The following is a 23,583-nucleotide window of genomic DNA, read 5'->3' on the forward strand; positions in this document are numbered from 1 at the left end:
AGAGAGAGAGGGAGCTTGTATGAGGGGGGGTGTATGTGCACTAGAGAGAGGGAGCCGGTGTGTATGGGTGTGAGGGTGTATGTGAGAGAGCGCGAGAGAGACAGAGGGAGCCTGTGTGAGGGGCAGTATTGAGAGAGGGGTCAAACTCTGGGAGTAGAGATAGAGTGAAGGGATTGACACTAGAAGGGGAGGGTAGAGAGAGTGGCAGGTGGAGGAGTTGGTGCCTGAGAGGACAAAGTGAAAGAAGACTGACCAGGGGAGTAGGGAGAGAGGGTGGAAGAGACACTAGTACAGAGAACTTCTAGGGAAATTCTGCTCAAAATATTTAAAACTACATCTTTAATAACTTTTTTCTGTATTACATTTTAAATTAATTACTTAGACTGTCATGTATATTGTATAATTTTGACCCAATATATAAAGTTTGCAGAATTTTAAATTTTTGTGTGCAGAATTTTAAATTTGTTTTTGCCCAGAATTCCCCCAGGAGTAATAATTGTTATCAATATTAGATGACAAACACATATGTTACATTGGTTAGTATCACACACAATATGCCCAAAAACACTTTTATTCCAGAGCCTCCAAAGTTGTGAAACACACATCAAACTATATAAAGGCCACTAGTATACCATTTATCAACAGTCACAATGTAGAACCACATATATAGATCACTAATATATTATCTGTGTATTTGTAGGACCTCTGATCTACATGAGTGTGTTAGGCATACAAACTCATTTGTAGTGTACAGGTCCAAATTACTTTATTAATTACGAAGTCTGTCTTTTGAAATTTTTGTAAAAAAGTTTTTGAATATTATTTTTTTAAAAACGTTACAAGACCCACACTGCTATTAGTCATTCTGTGCATCATAGTCGCACAAACCTTGGAACCGAGTCAAACTTCCAAAATAGAAAACCACTTTCCAACTCTTTAAATTGCTCTAAATGATTTGCTGTTACAAAAGTATACTCATCTTTCAAGCGTCCCGACACGGCCGTGTTTCGGACCTTCCTGGTCCTGCTTCAGGGGCAACAATTGGTCCAGACAAATTAAGGGTCTCCAACGATATCTTTATCACGGTTCAATTTCATTTTCGGAGATGCCGACTGTGGATAGAACGGAAGAAAATGAAATTGAACCGTGATAAAGATATCGTTGGAGACCCTTAATTTGTCTGGACCACTTGTTGCCCCTGAAGCAGGACCAGGAAGGTCCGAAACACGGCCGTGTCGGGACGCTTGAAAGATGAGTATACTTTTGTAACAGCAAATCATTTAGAGCAATTTAAAGAGTTGGAAAGTGGTTTTCTATTTTGGAAGTTTGACTCGGTTCCAAGGTTTGTGCGACTATGATGCACAGAATGACTAATAGCAGTGTGGGTCTTGTAACGTTTTTAAAAAAATAATATTCAAAAACTTTTTTACAAAAATTTCAAAAGACAGACTTCGTAATTAATAAAGTAATTTGGACCTGTACACTACAAATGAGTTTGTATGCCTAACACACTCATGTAGATCAGAGGTCCTACAAATACACAGATAATATATTAGTGATCTATATATGTGGTTCTACATTGTGACTGTTGATAAATGGTATACTAGTGGCCTTTATATAGTTTGATGTGTGTTTCACAACATTGGTTAGTATAGCATAACTAATGACAACAAGTTACTATTAACTTTACAAGTAAGAATAGTAGGTGAGGACAATGTTTGCACTGCTCAAATATTGAGTCTCTGGTTGCTTGGACATTCTGTTCTGACTTAAGGAAGGGAATAATAGCTTCAGAAAGCTAGTCAAGAAATGTATTAAGTTAACCCAATAAAAAGGTATCGCCATATTTTATTTTTCAGAGTGTCCTGACTCACTGCAGTTTGTTTTTTGTGGTGGTGTTTTGTTTTTTTTTGTTTGTTTTTTTTTTTAAGACCCATCTCCTCACAGAAGAATGCAGATCATTTTTTCTTGCTCAAAAAAAAAAAAAAAAAGAGTAACCTGATCTGAGTCCTGACAGTGTGTGTAGTTTAGTTAAGTGCTTCCATCTGTTGCTTACTGTTTCCTTTACTCATGACCCTTCTTTCTTTCTCACTCCCCTTCTTTGGCTCTTTTCTCTCACGCTCTCTCTCTCTCTCTGCTTTCTTTTCTGTCTTAGCACCCCTGAGGAAAGCAAAGTTTGTTGAGAGCCCACGAATCCCCGAGTCTGAGCTCGGCTCGCCCACCCTAACTTCGGCACAGAAACTGGATGTTGATACGTACTGTCCCGGTAAGCCTGCATGCAAAAAGCGCCTGCGTTTCCAAGAGGAGGAAGAGGGGGAGCTGGGCTGGGCTGAAGAGCAAAGCTTCCTTCTGTCAGGCCGCCCTTTCCATTTGGCATGGCTGGATGCTTCTGACCGCTGAAGCCTCTGCTGAGCATAATCTCACTCTCCCAGGGTTTTCAGAACTCCACTGGACGTTTGGTTGTTACTTTCTTTGCTGAAGATTCAGGAACAGCAGTAGCAGAATTCTCAACTTCTTAGTATTCTGGAGACTCCAGTTTTTCTGCAAGTGCAGGAAAATACAGGAATGTTCTTCACTTGTGATGGCAAGGATCACTGGTAAATTTAATTACTAGGTGGTAAAGTTTTAGTCGCGTATTTGGTGTTATGTTTGACTCCACTCAAAGTAGCAAATGCTAGCTACATATGGTAGGCACATTATGTGAGGCCAATAATTTTTAAAACTCTGTGAAAGAAATCACTTAAAGCATTGGAACAATAAGAAGTCCACCTAGAAAACTTCAAAATATTCTTCAAAGGGACCAGCACCTAATTTAAAAAATTGCTTCTCATTGAGCTGTTTAAAAACCTATCATTTCAAAGAGGATAAATTAAGTAAACATTCAATCCAAAAAAGTAGGACAGAGGGATTCATAAAATGTGTGGTGCTGTAAATGGCATGCCATGCTTAAGGCACCTTATTTTAAACCTTGAACTAGTGTGAGCACAGCTGTGATAGTCAGAATACTTTTCAGCTGCGGTGAGTAAGTAATTGGAAAGGTTTTTGGCGACAAGTTTTAGATGTATACAAATAAACTTTTAGAGGGTGACTTTATAACACCCCATGTCATTTATGTGTTGCCAAAGCACACAGGTTATGCCAATTTTCAAAAATAATTTATGTGCAAAAGTTCAATTTAAAAATTATCCCTAAGAATGTGCACAAAATTACACCTGCTGTTTGCAGGGCATAACTTGTGTGGGCTACTTTAGCCGCTTATTTTTGTAAATTGAGGGTGAACCTGAAAATTCTAACGCTGCACCCTAGAGCATCTTTTTTTTTGTACACCCAAAAGTATATGCATAACCCAATTTCATGCATGCTTTTATGCACACGACCTCTGTGTGACTTTATAACAAGTCGCTGGCATGCATAAACATGGGTTTTATGCATGAAAATGGCTTGGAAAACTAGCCCCACATTTTTCATAAAAGGAACAATGGGATGTAAAGGTGCTGGTTATTCAAGGTTTTCTCTGTTATGCTGTAGAATAACTTATCTGCTTTATTGCTGTGCAGTCTCTTTTTGAATGCATCCTACTAATTATTCTTTGCAATGGTGGCCATGAAATGAAAGCACTAACAGCCTCCCAGTCATCAGGCTGTGTGTTTGGTTCTTTCTGTGAACTTTCTCTGAGGGATTTGTAGCCCCTGTGGATGATGGCCTCCCCTAAATATATCCACAAATTATGGGCACAGCATTGAAAAAAGAAATATGCATGTAGGAACTTTAGCAGATCTGCCACATTCTTCTTTCCCTTTGCCTTCCCTTCCTACCCCATTTTTTCACCTCAGTTCACCACCATATCTGCTTCTTCAGAGCATGCAGAGTTTGGCAGGCCTGGCTTCTCATAATAGTGCATTTATTGAAATGTTTTGAGCCATTGTAACTACCAGGTTTTCCCATTGTGCTTCATAAATTTCTACACAAATTCCCTTAAACTATCTCTGTCTAGTTGTTGCTTGGCTGGGGACTCATTACCTATGCTTAGATTCTTCTGAACTTGGACTAGTTGCCAGGCAACCTCATTAAATTGAGAAGATGGTTTATGGAAAAGTGTCAGAGGTGTTTACAATTACAGATTAGCATGCAAATGAGGAGACTTTGGGGGAAGGGGTTTAGATTTGAGAAGAGCTTGTTTTCAGTTCCTTTCTTGTGGAGTCATGCAGAGTCCTCTCCTCTCTTATTTATATTGTGCATAACCAGAGAAGCATGTGACCACCATATCCCTACAAAAGAGTGTAGTCTGGCATAAAATGACAGGAAATACTTCCAAGACAGCCCATTATCTTGTGTAAACCCAAGCTGAACATCCCTATCCAAGGTGACTTAAGTCCCAAGTAGCATATCAAGGTGATGCATTCCTTTAGAGCAAAGACTGACTTGAAATGGGGATTGTTACTTCAATTTATATATATATATATATATATATATATGTAATTGCACTACCAAGGAAAATAACAGAAAAACAAAGGATGTAAAAGTGATCCAGTCACTTTAATTACTAATTAAATTTAATTTCTGTATATTTTCTTAGTCAAAAAGGAGCTTAGTATTTTACACTTCTGCTTGATTCTTCAGTTTTACTTTTATATTACTCTGTGATACATCAGCAAAGAGAACTACCGGGAAGCAGAATTGGACCATCTTTTTTATTTATTGCAGTGGTTTGTTACTTGCTCTTCTACTGGAGAACTCAAACCAAGGTACAGGATTACAGAATGTTGCAAAGATGATAAAAATAGATAAAACATAATACATAAATCTAGCATCTATACCTAACACATAAATATAGCATATATACATAACACAAAGTTATATAAATCTTGTTGAACTAGTTTCTGATGATCAAAAAAACTATTACTCTAGGAGGATAATAGCCAGAAGGCGCATCTGTAAAGTAAAATATAAACAAAACAAAGACGACTTAAAAATAATCAACATAATGAAATAAAAAAATGAACAAATCTTTAACAAAACATGCTAAAATAAAAACATAAGAATACAGACAATAAACAATACAATTAAAAATATATAACAATGCCATAATAAACATAGTAAAATAAAAAACATAAGATTACAATTAAAACCACATAACAACGTATTACCATGTATTACCATGCATCCTGAATCCCAATTATAGTCTTACTGCTGTGGCTTATTTGCAAATAAAGATCAACTATTCTAATTTTACCAAAATAACTGTGTCCCTTTAAACTGTATTGACATAGACAAGGTCAAAGAAAAAAATGTTGTGTTCAGCTTTATTATTTTTATGTTTAAATAAAGGAAAGAAACTTGGGAAAAAAAGACACATGAGAAACCCTCTCACTAGAACACATTAATTCCTGGAAGCCAACTGAGGCAACTGATGCTTTTTAAGATTAATACCTCAAGTCTTTTAAAGGTGCAGACATTTGAAAGACAGATTGTAGTGTGTTAATGCCCATATTCTGCCTGCTGTTTTGTCTCTCCCCAGCTTGTTAGTGCTGACTGGGGGGGAAAAAAAATAATTATATATATATAAATAAACATGGACTCCTGACATTGTGATTAATATGACTTGTACCATATAAAAAGAAAAGGTTAGCATCTAGATAGCACAGAGATGCCTCTGCTGGGAAGGGTATATAAGTGATCAGTTTATGGGAGGCATGGGTGTACATGTCAGGACATTGATCCTCTTGGAGGGAGGTGGGGAAGGTAGGAGCACACTGAGACCCCATCTTCTCTTCCTCCCTGCTTGCACTCATGGTGTCGAGTGGTGCACATGGCTGCTACCTTTTCAGGAGCGTGTGCTGCCGTGTTGGATTGATGCTGTTGGGTTGGGGACTGCAGACATTTGGAGCACTTTGAAAACTCATCAGCATTTTTACATTCAGCACTTGCAATAAGCAGCAATGGGAATGAGAAAGCGCTGAGTGACTTTTGCTTCCTGATGAAAGGAGCTAATCCCCTCCCCCTCCTCCACAATAACCAAGTAAAGGGGGCTAGATGGTTTACATGCTGCTGTTGGAAGACTGAAGGGAGCTGGTGTGGAGAAGTAGCACGTTACAAAAGCTTGCTCTTTTTGTGGTCAAATTGGGCTGTGCTTTTACTATCCAGATTCCAGGGTTGTCTCCTGAGAAAATAGTGGTGACCTGTTATGCGCCTTTCAGTAACAAAACCATCCCCCTCAGCCTCTACACCAAGCCCTGTGAATTTTTAAGTAGCGCATTTATTAAATGCCCTCAGTGACCAGTATGATGGCTGCTAGGAAAGGTTATAAACTTTGCAACAGTTTTTCATTCTCCTTTGGCTAATGTCCAGATCAAAGATGATTGTCAGCATTTTTCACTCCATCCCTCCCCCTCCAAGCAGACCAGAGCAGAGTGGGAGAATAATTAAATTGAGTACTTCTGGGGGAATTCTGTGCAAAAAAAATTAAAATTCTGCACTCAAATTTAAAAATCTGTGCACAAAAACTTAAAATTCTGCATACTTTATATTGGTTCAAAATACAATATAATATACATGACAATTTTTAAGAAATTGATTTAAAATGTAATACAGAAAAAAGTTTTTTCTTAAAGATGCAGAGTTTTAAATATTTTGAGCAGAATTTCCCTAGAAATTCACTGTAAGAGTGTCTCTTCCATCCTCTCGCCCTACTCCCCTGGCCAGATTCCTTTCACTTTACCCTCTCAGGCACCAACTCCTCCACCTGCCCCACTATCTTTCCCCTCCCCAACTAGGCTCAATCCCTTCTGCTCCCACTCCCTCTCCCTCTCTCAATACTGTCCCTCACACAGGCGCTCCCTCTGTCCCTTTCTCTCTCTCTTTCACACACACACACACACACACGCTCCCTTTCTCTAGTGCATATACACACCCCCTCATATAGGCTCCCTCTCTCTTTCTCGCGTACAAACACATCCCCTCATACAGGCTCCCTACTCTCAAGCAAACACACCCTCATACAGACTCCCCCTCTCACTCTCATGCATGCACCCTCTCATGCAAACTCCCCCTCTCTCTCTTGCACACATACCCATACAGGCCTCCTTTCTCTCTCATGCATACACCCTCATACAGGCTACCTGTCTCTCTCTCTCTCTCTCTCTCACACCCCTGCACACTGGCTGCCTCTCTGACTCCCCCCTACACATAGGCTCCCTCTCTTTGCCACATACATACCCCTTCACACCGGCTCTCTTTCTTACACATATGCGCTTCCTCTCTCAGAAACAAGCACCCTCAAATACACACAGTCCCTTTTTCACACACACCAGCTCCCAATCTCTCACACATATACACACGCCTTCACAATCTCCTCAAATAGGCTCCCTCTCTCTGGCATCCACACCCATGCACCCTCACACATGCTCTCTCTCACCCCCAGGCTTGCAGTCTTACACACACGCATACTCACTCTCACCGAGACCTGCTCCATATTCACATATCCACACACACACACACACACACACACACATACTCTCACCGAGACCTGCTCCATATTCACCACGAGCAGGCTAGCCTCCACTCACGGTACACTTGGGCCTATTTCATCTTTGCCACAAGCGGGGCGTCTTCAGCTTGCAGCGCTCCTTTGCCGTGAGCGGGCTGGTCTCTGCTTGCAGCACACCAGGGCCTGTTCCATCTTTGCCTTGAGCAGAGGTTGTGCCGCTCACAGCGAAAATGAAGCAGGCCCCTACATGCCACGAGTGGAGGCCATCTCACTCGCAGTGAAGAAGGAGCTGGCCCAGGCATGCCGCAAGTGGAGGCCATCCCATTTACAGCACACAGGGGCCTGCCAAATTATGCGCAGATTCTACACAAGTGCGCAGGAGGGGAATTCCTTGAGACTTCTGAGCTCCACAGTAGTACAGAATTCCCATAGGACTAATTAAGGGAATCACTTTTTCCTTTTTTCTGTATCCTTATGGGTAGTTCTAACACTGCCCATTACATTAGAACATTATAAACCAGTGGATTCATAAATAGATGAGAATAGGCTGGTTGCACTGTGACTGCCCCATCCTCTGTCGTCTTACTCTTCTACACTGAAATTGTTTTTCTTTGCAACCCACATTTGTCCCCCACCATTCTCTTCTTCAGTCTGTCTTCAAGAATCCCATTTAAGCAGTTGATGTTTACTTTTTGGTGTACATAGTTTCTTTTCAGTCCAAATTGTAAAATATAACAAGTTAATGTAGTCTGAGATTAGTTAATTTTCCCATTAGTAAAGTAGTATTAGGGTAGTCTCAGGATCAACGTCAGAAAATATTTACTCTCAGAAAGGGTAGTGTGTGCCTGAAATGCCCTCTCAGAAGCGGTCATGAAGACAAGAACAGTAACAGAATTGAAAAGGGAGTGGGATAAATATAGATGTTCTCTCATGGTGAGAGAATGGAAATGAAGGACTGGGGTGACTTATGGTAACATCTGGTGAATCTTTTCTGCAGGGGGTAACCTGCATGGAGTAACAGTGGTTAAAGCCAGCTAGTAGTGCATTCAAAGGATCCATCTGGCCATCTTACAGTTAATGTGTGGTTTCGCTAACTGGCTGTTTACATTATTTCAGCACAGTTTGATCAAGTTCACTCATGAATGGTGGTAGAACAGGAGCAGTTCACGATTGTCCTTCTGTGGCCAGGGCAAGGCCCTCTGTGCACCACAAGAAGAAATGAAGAAATTAAGCTGGAAGAGGGAGGTCTCACCCTCACCTGCTTTTACCAGGTGAATGGGGCCTCTCTACCCTTAGGGTAACCTTCATGGATAGGTAGTTACAACTCTAAACACCTTGCTGGGCAGACCGAATGGATCATTTTGGTCTTTATCTGCTGACATTTACTATGTACTGTATGTTACTTTGCTACTGGAACACTTGGCTTTTGGCATAGTAAATACATAACTGTTTTATTAAATCACTGGTTAATACATGTGTGGTATACTCGCTGAGGGAATGAGCGGGGAGAAAAGAGAGCATGTGGGTGATTTTGCTTTATGGGTCAATGTAAATATTTTCCTCAGTCACTGAGTTCTCTGTAGGTTAGGTGACCTTTCCTGCATCAACAACAAAATCGAAAGATGATGGTGTGCATGAGCTTTCCAGACCACATAGGTCCCGTCTTCCCATGTCTGGGCCAATATGGATGCTGAAGCTGTGCTCAGCGGTCTCTGCCACTCTTCTCCAGCAAACTAAGCACTTTTCTCCTGGCTCAGCTTCCTATTGTGCCTGTCATCACAATAACTTTTTATGAATGACCATTGGGTAACTGCTTTCTCTAATATATATAAAGCACCGTATATATACAAAGACGCCATGGGAAATCTTTCAGTAATAATAAAAATTATAGAGAGGAAGCTTCAGCAAAGGCCTACTTTATTCTGGTAAAAGTTGTGGTATGAAAGAAAATTGTATAATGTTTAAAGTATCTATTATATTCAATTTTCCAGTTAGAAATTTGTCTTTATTTTGTTTCTCCTTTGAAAAAGCTTTTTCCCATGAAGCGACTCCTTACAAGAGTAATGTTTATAACAACCCATTTAACAGTAAAGTACATGCAGACTTTACCAAGTATTTTCAAGGTGAACTCACATGCATACATTTGCTTTGAAAATTTTCAGGTAATTGGACGGGTATGTGTATAAATTACTTTAATCAAAGTTGCACCTGCTTCAAGCAGAACGTAACTTTTGCAGGTCCTCTTACACGCAGATTTTTTTAAATCAAAAAGTTAGCGTGCAACTGAGAACTCCACCTGCAGAACACCTCTTCTCACTGCAGCTGAAGTTCTATGGGAAACAGGATTCCTCATGTATAGATCAAAGATGATAGGAGGAGCTTTCAGAAATTTACAATATTCATCCTCTGAAGTAAATAAGAAACAGTATGCTTTCAGAGTGGTTGTGTTTATTTTTGCTGCTGATTTGAAGTATTTAAAATGTTTTTGGTATTTCTGCTTAAATCTGGAAAGAGCTATCAGATGTACAGTCAGCACATTACATCGGACATAAACATCTGGAGTGCATGTGCGTCCTTTGCACAAATCACTGCATTTACCACTGACTGAATATCATAAAACTCATCTTGCAATCAAGTATTGCAAAAAATAGCTAGAGGTACTTGATGTAAACCTTGGGAGAACAGGGCAATTGCGGAACATACTGGCAATATAATGTAGTGGTTACAGCCTACAGCTGTGAGACCATGAAATGCACATTCCAGTCTTACCTTCACCACTTACCATATGTGACCTTCAGCAAGTAACTATGCCCCTTTCCCACTGACCTTAAATGTATGGTTTAAGCTTTTATTTAGAGGGAGGGATTTTGTAAGCATGTCATTTCTTAATTTAAAAATGTATTTAAGCAGAACAATCAGAGTGGTTTACAATAAAAATATCTATAAAATGTAAAAGCAAACAAAAAACAAACACGATCATTTTCTTCATTGCTAAACCTTATACCCCTTTACCCCACCCGCTCAAGTGCTAGGAAACAGAAAATCCTTAACATGTATCTTGTATTGTACTGCTTACATACACAACAGTAAATGAATTATTAGTGTTATTTCAAATGAATTAATTAGACCTGTGTATGTTTAGTTTATTAAATTTATGTAAAATTTGATGAATCACCTTTCTTTACAATAATTAAAGCAATGTACAGTTAAAATACACAAATACTATTAAGACTATATAAAATTAATAAAAGTGAACAAATACAAATAAAACAGTATACATTTAAAACAAAGAAAATAGGAGCTATGATCATGAGAATACTAAAGAGTAGATTTTTTAAAATTATACGCGCATCTCCATGTGTGTGCGCTACCTGGTGCGTGCACATGGATGCACGATTTTATAACATGCGTGTGCCGGCGCGCGCATGTTATAAAATCCAGGCCAGCGCACGCAGGGGGGGAGATTTGCTCAGATTATGCACAGCGACAAGATCGGGCCTCCCCCAGTCCAATTAAGGAGCGGACTGAGAGGAAACTTTCCTACCCCCCTACCTACACTCTCCCCCTCTCTTCCCCGACCCTTTTGAAGACCCTACCTTTTAGTTGGTTTCTTGTTTTCATTTATGCCAGCTCCTGAGCTGGCGTAAGTTGCGTACGCTGGCAGAGCGGCAAATGGCCGCTGTACTGGCGGCCTCCAGCTCCACCCCGCCCTGCCCCTTGATAGAGGCCTGGCTCTTGTGCGCTTAATAGGGGTTACACAAGTGGCCGGGTATCTTCTAAAATGCACACAGCGCGCACAAGGCCCGACCTCATGCGTAACCCCTGTTTTTTTTATACACTGGGGGGGGGGGGGGGTTAAAATTAGGCCTTAAGTCAATAAAAATAATTAAAAGTAACAAGATTATGACTAAACATTCAAAAATTTATCATACACATCAGTAAAAACAATGAAGGCAAAACACTGAAGCATTAAATATACTATAAAAATAAAGACTAGACCAAAATATTCAAATATATTAAAACATTCTCATTGGAGAACACAATGAAAACAAAAAGATATGACTATACTTACCGTAGATGTTTATGATGTCATGATTAAACTTACAGATTTTAAGTTTGTCTCTAGTTTACAGCAACAGCATTGTGACTTTGCCTGTTGTGAATGATAAGTTGTTTTCAAGGAGATGTGTACCATGGTTCCAGTTAGAGAGCTGGGGGTCAATTTTCCTAACTAGTGTTTAGTTTTGGGGACTAAATTTTAAAACAAATTTCAGCTGAATTTAAGTACTTCAATTTATGGCTTAAAATTCACCTAAATTTAGGTCTGAAATTCATTCACCTAGATTTAGGCTCCTGGTACCTAACATTCGGGCCGATACAGTACAGTGTGCTCTGATGGAGCTCCGGTGGAACGCACTGTTAGCCCGCGTTTGGACGCGCGTTTTCGACACACTAGCTTTACCCCTTATTCAGTAAGGGGGTCGAAAAATGCGCGTCCAATCCCCCCAAAACTAATAGCGCCCACAACATGCAAATGCATGTTGATGGCCCTATTAGTTATTTCCACGCGATTCACTACGTAAAATGTGCAGCCAAGCCGCACATTTTACTTTCAGAAATTAGCGCCTACCCAAAGGTAGTCGTTAATTTCTCTTGGCACCGGGAAAGTGTACAGAAAAGCAGTAAAAACTGCTTTTCTGTGCACCCTCTGACTTAATATCATGGCGATATTAAGTAAAAAATAATAACAAAAAAAAAATTAAAATCGGCCCGTGGCTCGCGGGTTGAAAACCGGACGCTCAGTTTTGCCGGCGTCCTGTTTCCGAACCCAATGCTGTCAGTGGGTTTGAGAACCGACACCGGCAAAATTGAGCGTCAGCTGTCAAACCCGCTGACAGCCGCCGCTCCTGTCAAAAAAGAGGCGCTAGGGATGTGCTAGTATTCCTAGCGCCTCCTTTTACTGCAGGCCCTCATTTAAATACTGAATCACGCGCACAGGAGAGCGGGCGCTCACCCGCGACTTTTACTGAATCGGCCTGATTGTTTTTATCAGAGCTCTAACTCCACTCCTATAGCTGCCTACTTTTTGGACCCTAAATTTAGGTCCTATCCCCAGTCCATCTTCAAAGACAGAGTTAGGCATCTAAACTCTTTGAAAATTGACCCCCTGATACCTTATGTCTAGGGCTTCTGATTTTAAGTGTTTATAAATTGTAAATTTATTTTCCAGCTAATTAGGGCTTTTTTGTGAATACCAAAAATCAGTTTGTTGGCGTTTTCGCAGCACAGATACTATTGTTGGGTACCTTTTCCAGCTGAATCAAAAACACACATTTGTGCAGCTGAAGAATTGTCAGTATAGAAAAGGCACAAAAACAAATCTGAGGATCCAGGGTGGGCAAAGGAGAGATGAGAGAGTTCTAAGGGAAGTGGTGTTTTTCTAGTGTTTATTAGATAAACACCTATTTTTTTCACATTAGGGGTGTTTTATCAGGGCTTTTTGGTTAAAACCTAAAATCAGCTTTACTTAGGTCAAATTTTGGGTAGATTCCTGCATCCAAGGCCATTTTGGAATGGAATGGCCATTATAAGATCTCTGGGGCAGGCACCTACAGCTTAAGCTTAACAAAGCATAAACTCTCTGTGGTGGGGACATCTACAGATGAACAGTAGGCCAAAGTCAGGATGTTCAGTGCAAAAGTGCATAATGTTCAGCTGAAGGTGTCTTCCCCAGAAAGCTTATGTTTTGTGTGGGTGTAGCTTTTATTGGAAATTTAACTCATTCCTTGATCTAAAGTGAACTCACATTTCTGGTGGTCAATGTTATTCTGTTGTGGTGCCCACTGTGGTAGAAATACATTATCACATGGACAAAGCAATGGCCACCAGAAATGTAAGTTAATCTTTACTCTACCTCAATTCCAGGAGTTAAATTTCCAGCATTGTGCTAGCCAAAACAATTTCAATTGACTTAGCACATACATACAAGCACATACCTCCTCCCTCCAACACTTGCCTCTCCACAAACACACCACTTACATCCCCACCTACAACACTAGCACACGAACACCCCCTCCCCCCCCCCACAAGGGGGAGGGAAAGGGCTAAAAAGTGAACAATGTAAGGAGGAGAGAAAGTGCACGCACATATACACCATACCTCCTCCCCGATGCATGGCGCAAATCTCGCATGATAGGCCATTGTGCCACAGTGCCAGTGCATATAGGGGCAATACATGGCAAGTCAAACCAAAGTGTAAGCTCTCTTGGGTATGCATCTATAACTGAACAGTATGCAGTGGCACTGTGGCACAATAATGGCCTTGCATGCAAGATTGCATCTCGAGCATATTCTTGCATGCAAGGCCATTTGAGCAAGACGTACCAAGTGAAATGAAAAGGTAAGCACTCTAGAGCAGGCACACCCAGTTTTCACTCTCTTGTGCCCTTGTCAGGATTCACAGCACTAAAATAAATACTGTAATACTGTTTGGCTGAAGGTGTCTGCTCCAGAGAGCTTACCCTTTGATTTCACTTGGCATACCTTGTCCAAATGGCCTTGCATGCGAGATTGTGCTCAAGTTGAGAATTCCCAGTGCCAATCCTGCATGCAAAGCCATTTTGATACCACTCCTTCTAACGTTAAGCATTTACTTCCCTATTCCTCTTTTAAAGCACTTTTCTGCATAAGTGCAGATTGTACAGGTTAACTCACATTTTAGCACGTTTTTCATTTAGCATGCTTTTTTTTTTTAACACTCCTGCTCGATTTGCACCCCATTAATGTACTGCATCCCATGGTGCTATTAGTATCTACCAACACGTTAACCACAACCCACGCTAAAATTTAAATCCTGCTTAAGATGGATTTTGTTACTTCAGTCCCTTAGGGGGATGGTAGCCCACCTACTTTTATGTGCCTTAATGTAAACCGTTGTGACGGTCCCCACCAAACGACTGTATAGAAAAGACTTAAAATAAATAAAATAAATAAATACAGTGTGTATCTCAGTAAAATTGTAATAAAGGATAAGAGGGCAGATGAGCAGGAAAGTATATGCCCCAAGGAGAGGAAGAATAAAAATAATTATGGTGACAGTGCCATTTGTGTGTATTTGAGATAACATAGTAAATGATAGCAGAAAAACACAATGGCGTAGCCAGTCTGCCCAGCAAGGTTATTTTTAGGATGGCTTTTCCTGCTCTGTGCAAGTTACTCCTAGGCCTTCTATTTAAGGTCTGGATTTATCAAAATGCACTAAATATCGCATGTATTAGGAAAGGGAGTGTGTTTTATGGTAATAGGCAGTTTATTGCAATTTGCGCTAATACCTACGTGAAATGCTATCTTAGCGCACATTGCGATAACTTTTTCACACTTTGCGATAAGTGCCAGAATTGTTGTATTTCCTACATACAACCACTGGGGGGGGGGGGGGGGGGAGGGAGGGAGAGAGAGAGAGAGAGCAAGACTAGCCATAATGCCCTCACACTAGATAGATATTTATATCTCTATGGGAGGCCCACCTAGTAACTCAAGGTGAGGTTTAGGTATTAGTGTAGGGGTTAGGGGACACTTTGACATTCAAAGTGAGACGTACGAATAGAAAGGTGCTCTCTTGTGAATATTTGATGACCTTCGGAGTGAGGAAACTCACCAAAAGATGAGATTTGTGCAGTGTTCTCTCAACCTAGCTTGATGGACTCTCTACCTGGGTAACAGACGGCATGTGCGAAAACATCGCAACGCACGATAAAGCCCCATTGCACGGCTTTATGCAAATGAAAAAGGTGTAGTTAAAATTTGTGTTAAAGCCGTGCGATACGGCTTCGCAAAACTGTGAGCCCAGCCCACTTGGTCAAAATTCCCACCCCAATATCCTCCCCCTTTTTCTCATTTGCATCGCACTAAACATTATGGTGCTTTCACACGCATTAATGGCGTTTCGCATGCATTAAAGATGTTTTTTGCATGCGAAAACGCCATATAGCACTTTGATAAATGACCCCCTAAGATTGTAACTGTTGATCCATGCATGTTACCTCAATGCTTCTTTATCATCCTAGAGATCCTTTGGATTCATCCCATGCCTTCTTGAATTTCAGTACAATTTTTTTCTCCATCAGTTTTGCTGGAAGGACGTTAAGGTATCCCCACTGTCCCCGTGAAAAAATATTTTCTGATGTTGGTCCTGAGTCTGCCTCCTTGAAGCAACTTAATTTCCATTGAAAAAGATTTGCTGCGTGTTCATTAGTAATATTCAAACTTTTGTCTCATATCCCCCCTGTTTCTCCTCTTCTCTAAGGGTATACATGTTCAAGTCCTGAAATCTCCTTTGATAAGACTTCTGGTTTAGATCCTGCACCATTTTGATTGCCTTTTTGAGATGCAGCCTCCAGAACTGAACACTGTATTCCCGGTGAAATCTCACCAATGACCTGTACAGGACCATTATCCCTTCCTTTTTTCTGCTGGCTATGGCTCTCCCTATGCTGCCCAGCATCCTTCTGGCACTAGCCATCGCCTTAAAAAACAAAGAGGAAGGCGGTCAAGAAAAGCCGTGAGGAACAAAAGAAGAAGGAGACCGGAGGTCCTTCAAAGGTGCTTTATTAGTTGCCCGACTCTAGGCCTGAGTTTCGCCTGTAAAGGCTGCTTCAGGGGCTACAGTAATAAATAACAATAAATATTATTCGAACAATCAAAAAACATACATAAATATTCAATTAGAATTATTAAAATAATTAAAATAATTAAAACCATGGATAAAACAGACGCATAAACATACTAAACATACACTCATGGTTGATCAATATTACATTGAAGAGAAACAGAGGAGGGACCTAGAGCAAGAGAAAGCGAACTCAATTGGTCATGTAACAGGTGTTACCATTACTAAAATTAGTCTATCAATCATAACTAAACAAACCTAAAATAAGTTTATCAATCATATCTAAACATACTTAAAATGTATTAATAAGCATAATCAATTGGGTAATAGCACAGGCAAAGTATTAAAAATAAATATGAACTGAGTTTAAAAGAATGATATTACTGATCTTAACAGATGATCAATTCAATCGTAACGAATAATCATAACAAATAATTAATTACCTTTTATAGATATCTCTAACGAATTTAGAGATATATTCTTCAATGCAAACAGATGTTTATTCATCCATCAATCGGAAATTCCTCGATTGTGGTCAAAAGCAGTTTAAAATTCAACTAAAAAAGGTTTGTAAAAAATATGCCTCTTTAATACAGAAATCCTTTCATTTATAAGCGTAAATTCTAATATGTATTTTAGATCATGAAAATGTGTAAAACATAAAACTATGTATAAAGTGATAAAAGTACTATTAACGTGTGTGATTAAATAAGGTGAAACACATTACAATTATACAAGTGTAATTAATCCAATTGATTAAAATTGTCAATTGTGTTAAAGATTTTTGTGCATAACAGTTAATTAATACATAAAAATTAGATGTCTCATGATCGATTCTATTGTGACAAAGCGCAAGAGAGGATATCTCAAAAATCGATCCCAGATGGTGAGTGTTAATCAGTTCATTTATTGCGACAATAATAACGAAAAGAGTATAATTAATTGGCAAAATAAGGGGAAAATTACTGAGTGGTCCTCATAGTAATATATAGCCGTTTTAAATACTAACTAATCAAATAAAATATTATCTTTTAAAAGCATGAATGCATTTCTGGGTCACTGTAATTGTAAATGTTTGGGGAGCAGACACACCATATTCGATATATCAAAAAACGCGGACATTTGAATTCAAAAAATTAATAAAAATAATAAGGATTAACAAGAATATTTTTGGAACAAAAAATTGATATGACGCAGTGCACACAAATGAGTAGCGCCAAAACATTTTTAAGCTCATATCGGCATATTTTAATTAAAATAAAGTAAATTAAAAAATAACTCATATAGCCGAGGTTTAAAAATTGCCTGCCATGTTCTTATCTATTTTGTGCTCATAAAAAGTCTTAACAAATGTGCGCTGCTTAAGTGTGTTATCGATAATGATATGCATTCTTCCTCCTTTTTACTATGCGGTCGCAGGGTCTCATAGAGATTCAAATCATGCAATGCTTAAGTTAATATATCGAGACTACTGCGGCAACATACACAAAGGAGTCGTCAGACAAAATAAGTTGATAACTGCATACATTGACAAACCCCTTTAAAAGTCACAAGAACTTTCGTAATACTTACTGCGCGTCTGGGATCAGATAGAATTTAAACAAACGTCGGAAGCATTCAAACCAGGAAGTTTATATATTCGTATTTGGCGCCAAAACCGCTGTCAATCAATTGAAAGGGGAGTGGGCAGTTGAAAAAATTCAAAGGATGTAATAAAAACAAAATAGAAGTTAAAAAATGAACTAAGGTGAAAATATCTATTGTGTAACGAAAAAATGTATGAAAAAAGATTAGAATCTTAGGTGGATTCATAAGGGTGTGGTTAGCTGCAACTGTCAATCACCACCTAAGATTCTAATCTTTTTTCAAACATTTTTTCGTTACACAATAGATATTTTCACCTTAGTTCATTTTTTAACTTCTATTTTGTTTTTATTACATCCTTTGAATTTTTTCAACTGCCCACTCCCCTTTCAATTGATTGACAGCGGTTTTGGCGCCAAATACGAATATATAAACTTCCTGGTTTGAATGCTTCCGACGTTTGTTTAAATTCTATCTGATCCCAGACGCGCAGTAAGTATTACGAAAGTTCTTGTGACTTTTAAAGGGGTTTGTCAATGTATGCAGTTATCAACTTATTTTGTCTGACGACTCCTTTGTGTATGTTGCCGCAGTAGTCTCGATATATTAACTTAAGCATTGCATGATTTGAATCTCTATGAGACCCTGCGACCGCATAGTAAAAAGGAGGAAGAATGCATATCATTATCGATAACACACTTAAGCAGCGCACATTTGTTAAGACTTTTTATGAGCACAAAATAGATAAGAACATGGCAGGCAATTTTTAAACCTCGGCTATATGAGTTATTTTTTAATTTACTTTATTTTAATTAAAATATGCCGATATGAGCTTAAAAATGTTTTGGCGCTACTCATTTGTGTGCACTGCGTCATATCAATTTTTTGTTCCAAAAATATTCTTGTTAATCCTTATTATTTTTATTAATTTTTTGAATTCAAATGTCCGCGTTTTTTGATATATCGAATATGGTGTGTCTGCTCCCCAAACATTTACAATTACAGTGACCCAGAAATGCATTCATGCTTTTAAAAGATAATATTTTATTTGATTAGTTAGTATTTAAAACGGCTATATATTACTATGAGGACCACTCAGTAATTTTCCCCTTATTTTGCCAATTAATTATACTCTTTTCGTTATTATTGTCGCAATAAATGAACTGATTAACACTCACCATCTGGGATCGATTTTTGAGATATCCTCTCTTGCGCTTTGTCACAATAGAATCGATCATGAGACATCTAATTTTTATGTATTAATTAACTGTTATGCACAAAAATCTTTAACACAATTGACAATTTTAATCAATTGGATTAATTACACTTGTATAATTGTAATGTGTTTCACCTTATTTAATCACACACGTTAATAGTACTTTTATCACTTTATACATAGTTTTATGTTTTACACATTTTCATGATCTAAAATACATATTAGAATTTACGCTTATAAATGAAAGGATTTCTGTATTAAAGAGGCATATTTTTTACAAACCTTTTTTAGTTGAATTTTAAACTGCTTTTGACCACAATCGAGGAATTTCCGATTGATGGATGAATAAACATCTGTTTGCATTGAAGAATATATCTCTAAATTCGTTAGAGATATCTATAAAAGGTAATTAATTATTTGTTATGATTATTCGTTACGATTGAATTGATCATCTGTTAAGATCAGTAATATCATTCTTTTAAACTCAGTTCATATTTATTTTTAATACTTTGCCTGTGCTATTACCCAATTGATTATGCTTATTAATACATTTTAAGTATGTTTAGATATGATTGATAAACTTATTTTAGGTTTGTTTAGTTATGATTGATAGACTAATTTTAGTAATGGTAACACCTGTTACATGACCAATTGAGTTCGCTTTCTCTTGCTCTAGGTCCCTCCTCTGTTTCTCTTCAATGTAATATTGATCAACCATGAGTGTATGTTTAGTATGTTTATGCGTCTGTTTTATCCATGGTTTTAATTATTTTAATTATTTTAATAATTCTAATTGAATATTTATGTATGTTTTTTGATTGTTCGAATAATATTTATTGTTATTTATTACTGTAGCCCCTGAAGCAGCCTTTACAGGCGAAACTCAGGCCTAGAGTCGGGCAACTAATAAAGCACCTTTGAAGGACCTCCGGTCTCCTTCTTCTTTTGTTCCTCACTAGCCATCGCCTTGACACACTGTTTTGCTACCTTCTGATCATCAGATGCTATCACCGCCAGGTCTCTTTCCTGGTTGGTATACATAAGCTTGTCTCCCACCATCTCATATTACTCCTTTCCTTATATAGCAGGTAGAAAGGAATTTTCACTTTATTTCTGGTACATGCTCATATGAATACTAAACTTAAATGAAGGCGACTCTTAAAACCTGTAAATGGCAATTAGAAGCGGGCGCCATCTGTTCTGTATCCAAGGATATTGATTTAGATAAAATGTACTTTAGAGATGGATTTTTGCCCATTGTTCACATTTATTTTTAAGCGCAAGGAACATTTCTGAGAATCACAGTGTGGTTGTTCCCAAGTAACTAGTATCATATGGCCTTCCCTTTTTGAATGAGAAATTGCATCATAATTCTTTTGTTGTTTGATGCAATCATGATGCTCTTTGCAAGCCCTTATTAGAGAGCACAGAAAGGGTAACAGCCAGTCAGCTGCCCTAATTATCTTTCTGCTGAGAGTGTGTCTACAGGGAGCAAATGATCAAAAATAATACCTTCATAAATGTTTTCATATATTTGAAGCCTTACTGAAAATACTGGAGGTTATTGTTTACTGTATAGTTTTTAGAATATAAAAATACAAAGTCATGAGGCAAGGGGGAGCAGATCGGATTTAGAGTTTTCGAATGGGAAGAGGGTTAAAAAGAAATACGAATCTAGCCAGGGGTATGAGGATGCTATAAGCTTCAAGCAAGTTTCAATTCCTTTCTTTACTGTCTCTCTGTATTATAATAGAGGGAGAGGCTCAAACTTCGCAGATACGTTTCAGAGTCTGGGTGCACTTTTGCATCTCCAGGTGGAATTAGCAGTAGAAGTAGTCATTTAGGCAGCCTAGGAAGCTAGCACATTCATTCTCATGAATATTGCAGGCAAATGTTCAGAGAGAAACTCTCTGGCGTTTCTCTTTGAAAATTTGGGGCTGGCTATGATTGCTGGTACTTTGTGTGCCCTGCTCCTTTTCCCTGTGACAGAAAGTATGCTGCTTGTGAAACAGTTTAAAAATTGCAAATTACAAAGTCAAAAGAAATGTGTTATAGTTGATGTTGTTATTAATAACTGTAAAATTGCATCAATTAAAAAAATCTGTTTTCTTTGTAATTTGTTTCTTTTTTAATTTTGGGGGTATGGGGTTTACAACAAAAGTGTGTTTCTGTTGTTTTACCAGTACCCTGGCCTTCCTCGCCCACTTCCCTCCTCTCCCCCAGTTCCCATCACATTTTAAGCTGCTTCTCCTCTCAGGAGCAAATAACTCATTTGTTGCCGAACAGATTGCAAACTGAATCAGTATCAGATATGCACAGTATTATCCTAGCAACAAACCCTGCAATCTAACTCCAAAAGGAAGAGATCCAAACAAATGTACTGCATGAAGTTCTAAAACAGCTAAGAATGAAGTGGAAATGAAGAAAGCCAGAAAAAGAGTCCTCTAAATAAACTTTAGTTTCCAATCACTCATCATTCAGTATAGAATGGGGCCCCAGTATACTGTAGTTACCATTGTGCTGTATTTCTATGCTGCATCAGTCACTAATATCAGTCCTCCTTAAGTGTCTTTTATGCATAATTTCACCTTGAATTGACCAATTCGATTAGCTGATTCAGGCCATATGCAGACATAAGATACTCTGTTCTGTCTAATAATTATTGCTGGATGAGGCCCTAAAGGCCTTTTACTGTTATTTGTCTTACCTGTAATGAAGCATCCTAAGTGATTAGGGTTAGCACATAATCTGTCCATGACACTAGGGACAATCTGATCCAGTTCTGTAACAGGAAAATCCAATTACAGAATCCCCAGTGTGCTTTCCAATTGGGAATGAAATATAAGCCTGACTTGAACTAACAAAGTAACTTGTGACTTCTTCATATGTAGTATTACATAGACATTACAGGATATGAAATACATTTATGTTCTTATTGAAAGCTTCAGGTAAGACCAGTTTTCTTAATTGTGAGTAGGGAGTAACTCCATTAGGCTGTCTGAAATCGGGGCATTTTCACTCCAGCAATTATTGGGTCCATTATGCTCAGGTCTGTTCTAAATAAGTCTGTGATGAGTAAGGTATAGAGCAGGGACTTTCTTTGGGCACTGTTATCTTTCACATAGTGAGGTCCTCATTCCCAATACAGTCATTAGTCTCTCCCTTCTGCTCCTTTTTTAATTGGCATTAATTCTCCCTTGCTTACCCATATTTATGGAACAATCTCCAAGTTTATACATGCTATTCCCCATCACTGTTAAATCTTCAGATAACTTTGCAAGAATTGTCTAATCCTTTCTTCCTCTTCTTTTCTCTAAACTGGATTCTGTTCCCGACTCATATCTCTCTTCTCATGCCAGATCTCCCAATTTTCTTCTCATGAGCCAGTGTTTTATTTTCCTTGAATAATGCATGATGCCTTGACTCAGGTACCAGGGGAGAAATGCATTTCTTCTTCTTTTTCATACTGGAATCTTTTTTTTTTCACTTGTGTTTTTTTCTGATTTAGTGTTTAGTCATTAAATATTATCAATTAACCATAATTCAACACTTTAGCTCTAATTTAATTAGATACTCCTTCCTAAGATTATGGGCCAGAAATCGTTGCTGCTCAGGCAGTTAACATTAGTCTTCATTTAGCTGCATACTTTTATGGTATGTTTTGATTAGCTAGTTAATTGGGCGTCCATATGTGCTTTCTCTCTGAACATGAAATGGTAATTCACTATGCAGAACTTTATTTAGATTTAAGAATCATGTTGGGCCATTCTTTCACACTCATGTCATTTAATTTCGTTTTCAACAGTAATATAGAGATCTTGAAAAAGTTAGACATACAGCTTCACTTGTATATCTGACAAAAATGAGACTCTGTGATTGCATACATTTGTCCCTCCAGGTTTTGCATGATGTACTTTGCAAGGGTACCAACAAAGCTCAGGTTTCCCTGTTCCTGGTAATAGCAGATCCCACCTGGTTGAGGAAAAGTGGTCTTTATCTGCAGTCATTTACTATGTTACTGTTACGGGCGCGTCCGCCACGCCGCTGACGGCCCGAGGGTATGGGCGCCCTCGGGTGCAATCATAGGCGCGAGGAGCACGGCCGTCTCTCGAGCAGGTGGTGTGAGCCCTTGGGCCACGGCGAGAGCCAGGGAGGAGCCCCAGCCACACTGTGGGAGGTGAGCCGGTGCTGGCATGGTGAGGCAGGCAGGAACAGAAGCAGGGGATAAGGAACAGAGTCTGACCCTCAGCCGGACCTGCACGCCCATGGCAACCAACACTGGGAAGTTGATTGATGAATGGTCCTCCGACTGTTCCCGGCCCTTTCAGACCTGCCGTTGGGTAACGGCAATGGGTGGCAGGCCGGACAGAGGACGAGGGCAGACAGAGTCCTTTACACTGAAGACATCGTAGACAAGGCTGGTGCAGAGACATCAGAGGCAAGGACTGGTGCAGAGACATCAAAGGCAAGGGCTGGAAGGAGACATGGGCACTGTCCCTCAGGGCGCCCTACTCAGCCCACCCGCGGGACTGAGTCGCGGACCACCCCGTCCCATACGCGCCCTACTCAGCCCAGGAAGGCTGGTCGCGGACCACGCTGAGAGCGGGAGAGCACTGGGAAGACAAAGCG

The 23,583-nt window shown here is 39.1% G+C and overlaps 1 protein-coding gene across 3 annotated transcripts in view; it reads left to right on the top strand.

Annotated features, from left to right (window-relative positions):
- TANC2 (tetratricopeptide repeat, ankyrin repeat and coiled-coil containing 2) overlaps positions 1-23,583 on the top strand; it is a 1,188,344-nt gene that overhangs the window by 745,803 nt on the left and 418,958 nt on the right. For 2 of the 3 annotated variants that reach the window (XM_029572386.1, XM_029572387.1), the window contains exon 6: positions 2,156-2,266. The exons of the other annotated variant lie outside the window; for it this stretch is intronic. In XM_029572386.1, the coding sequence (XP_029428246.1) occupies positions 2,156-2,266 (111 nt within the window). The remainder of the gene's footprint in view (positions 1-2,155; positions 2,267-23,583) is intronic. 3 annotated transcript variants of the gene reach the window in all.

This window comes from Rhinatrema bivittatum, chromosome 12 (genome assembly GCF_901001135.1).
Source record: "Rhinatrema bivittatum chromosome 12, aRhiBiv1.1, whole genome shotgun sequence".
Taxonomy (NCBI): Eukaryota; Metazoa; Chordata; class Amphibia; order Gymnophiona; family Rhinatrematidae; genus Rhinatrema; species Rhinatrema bivittatum.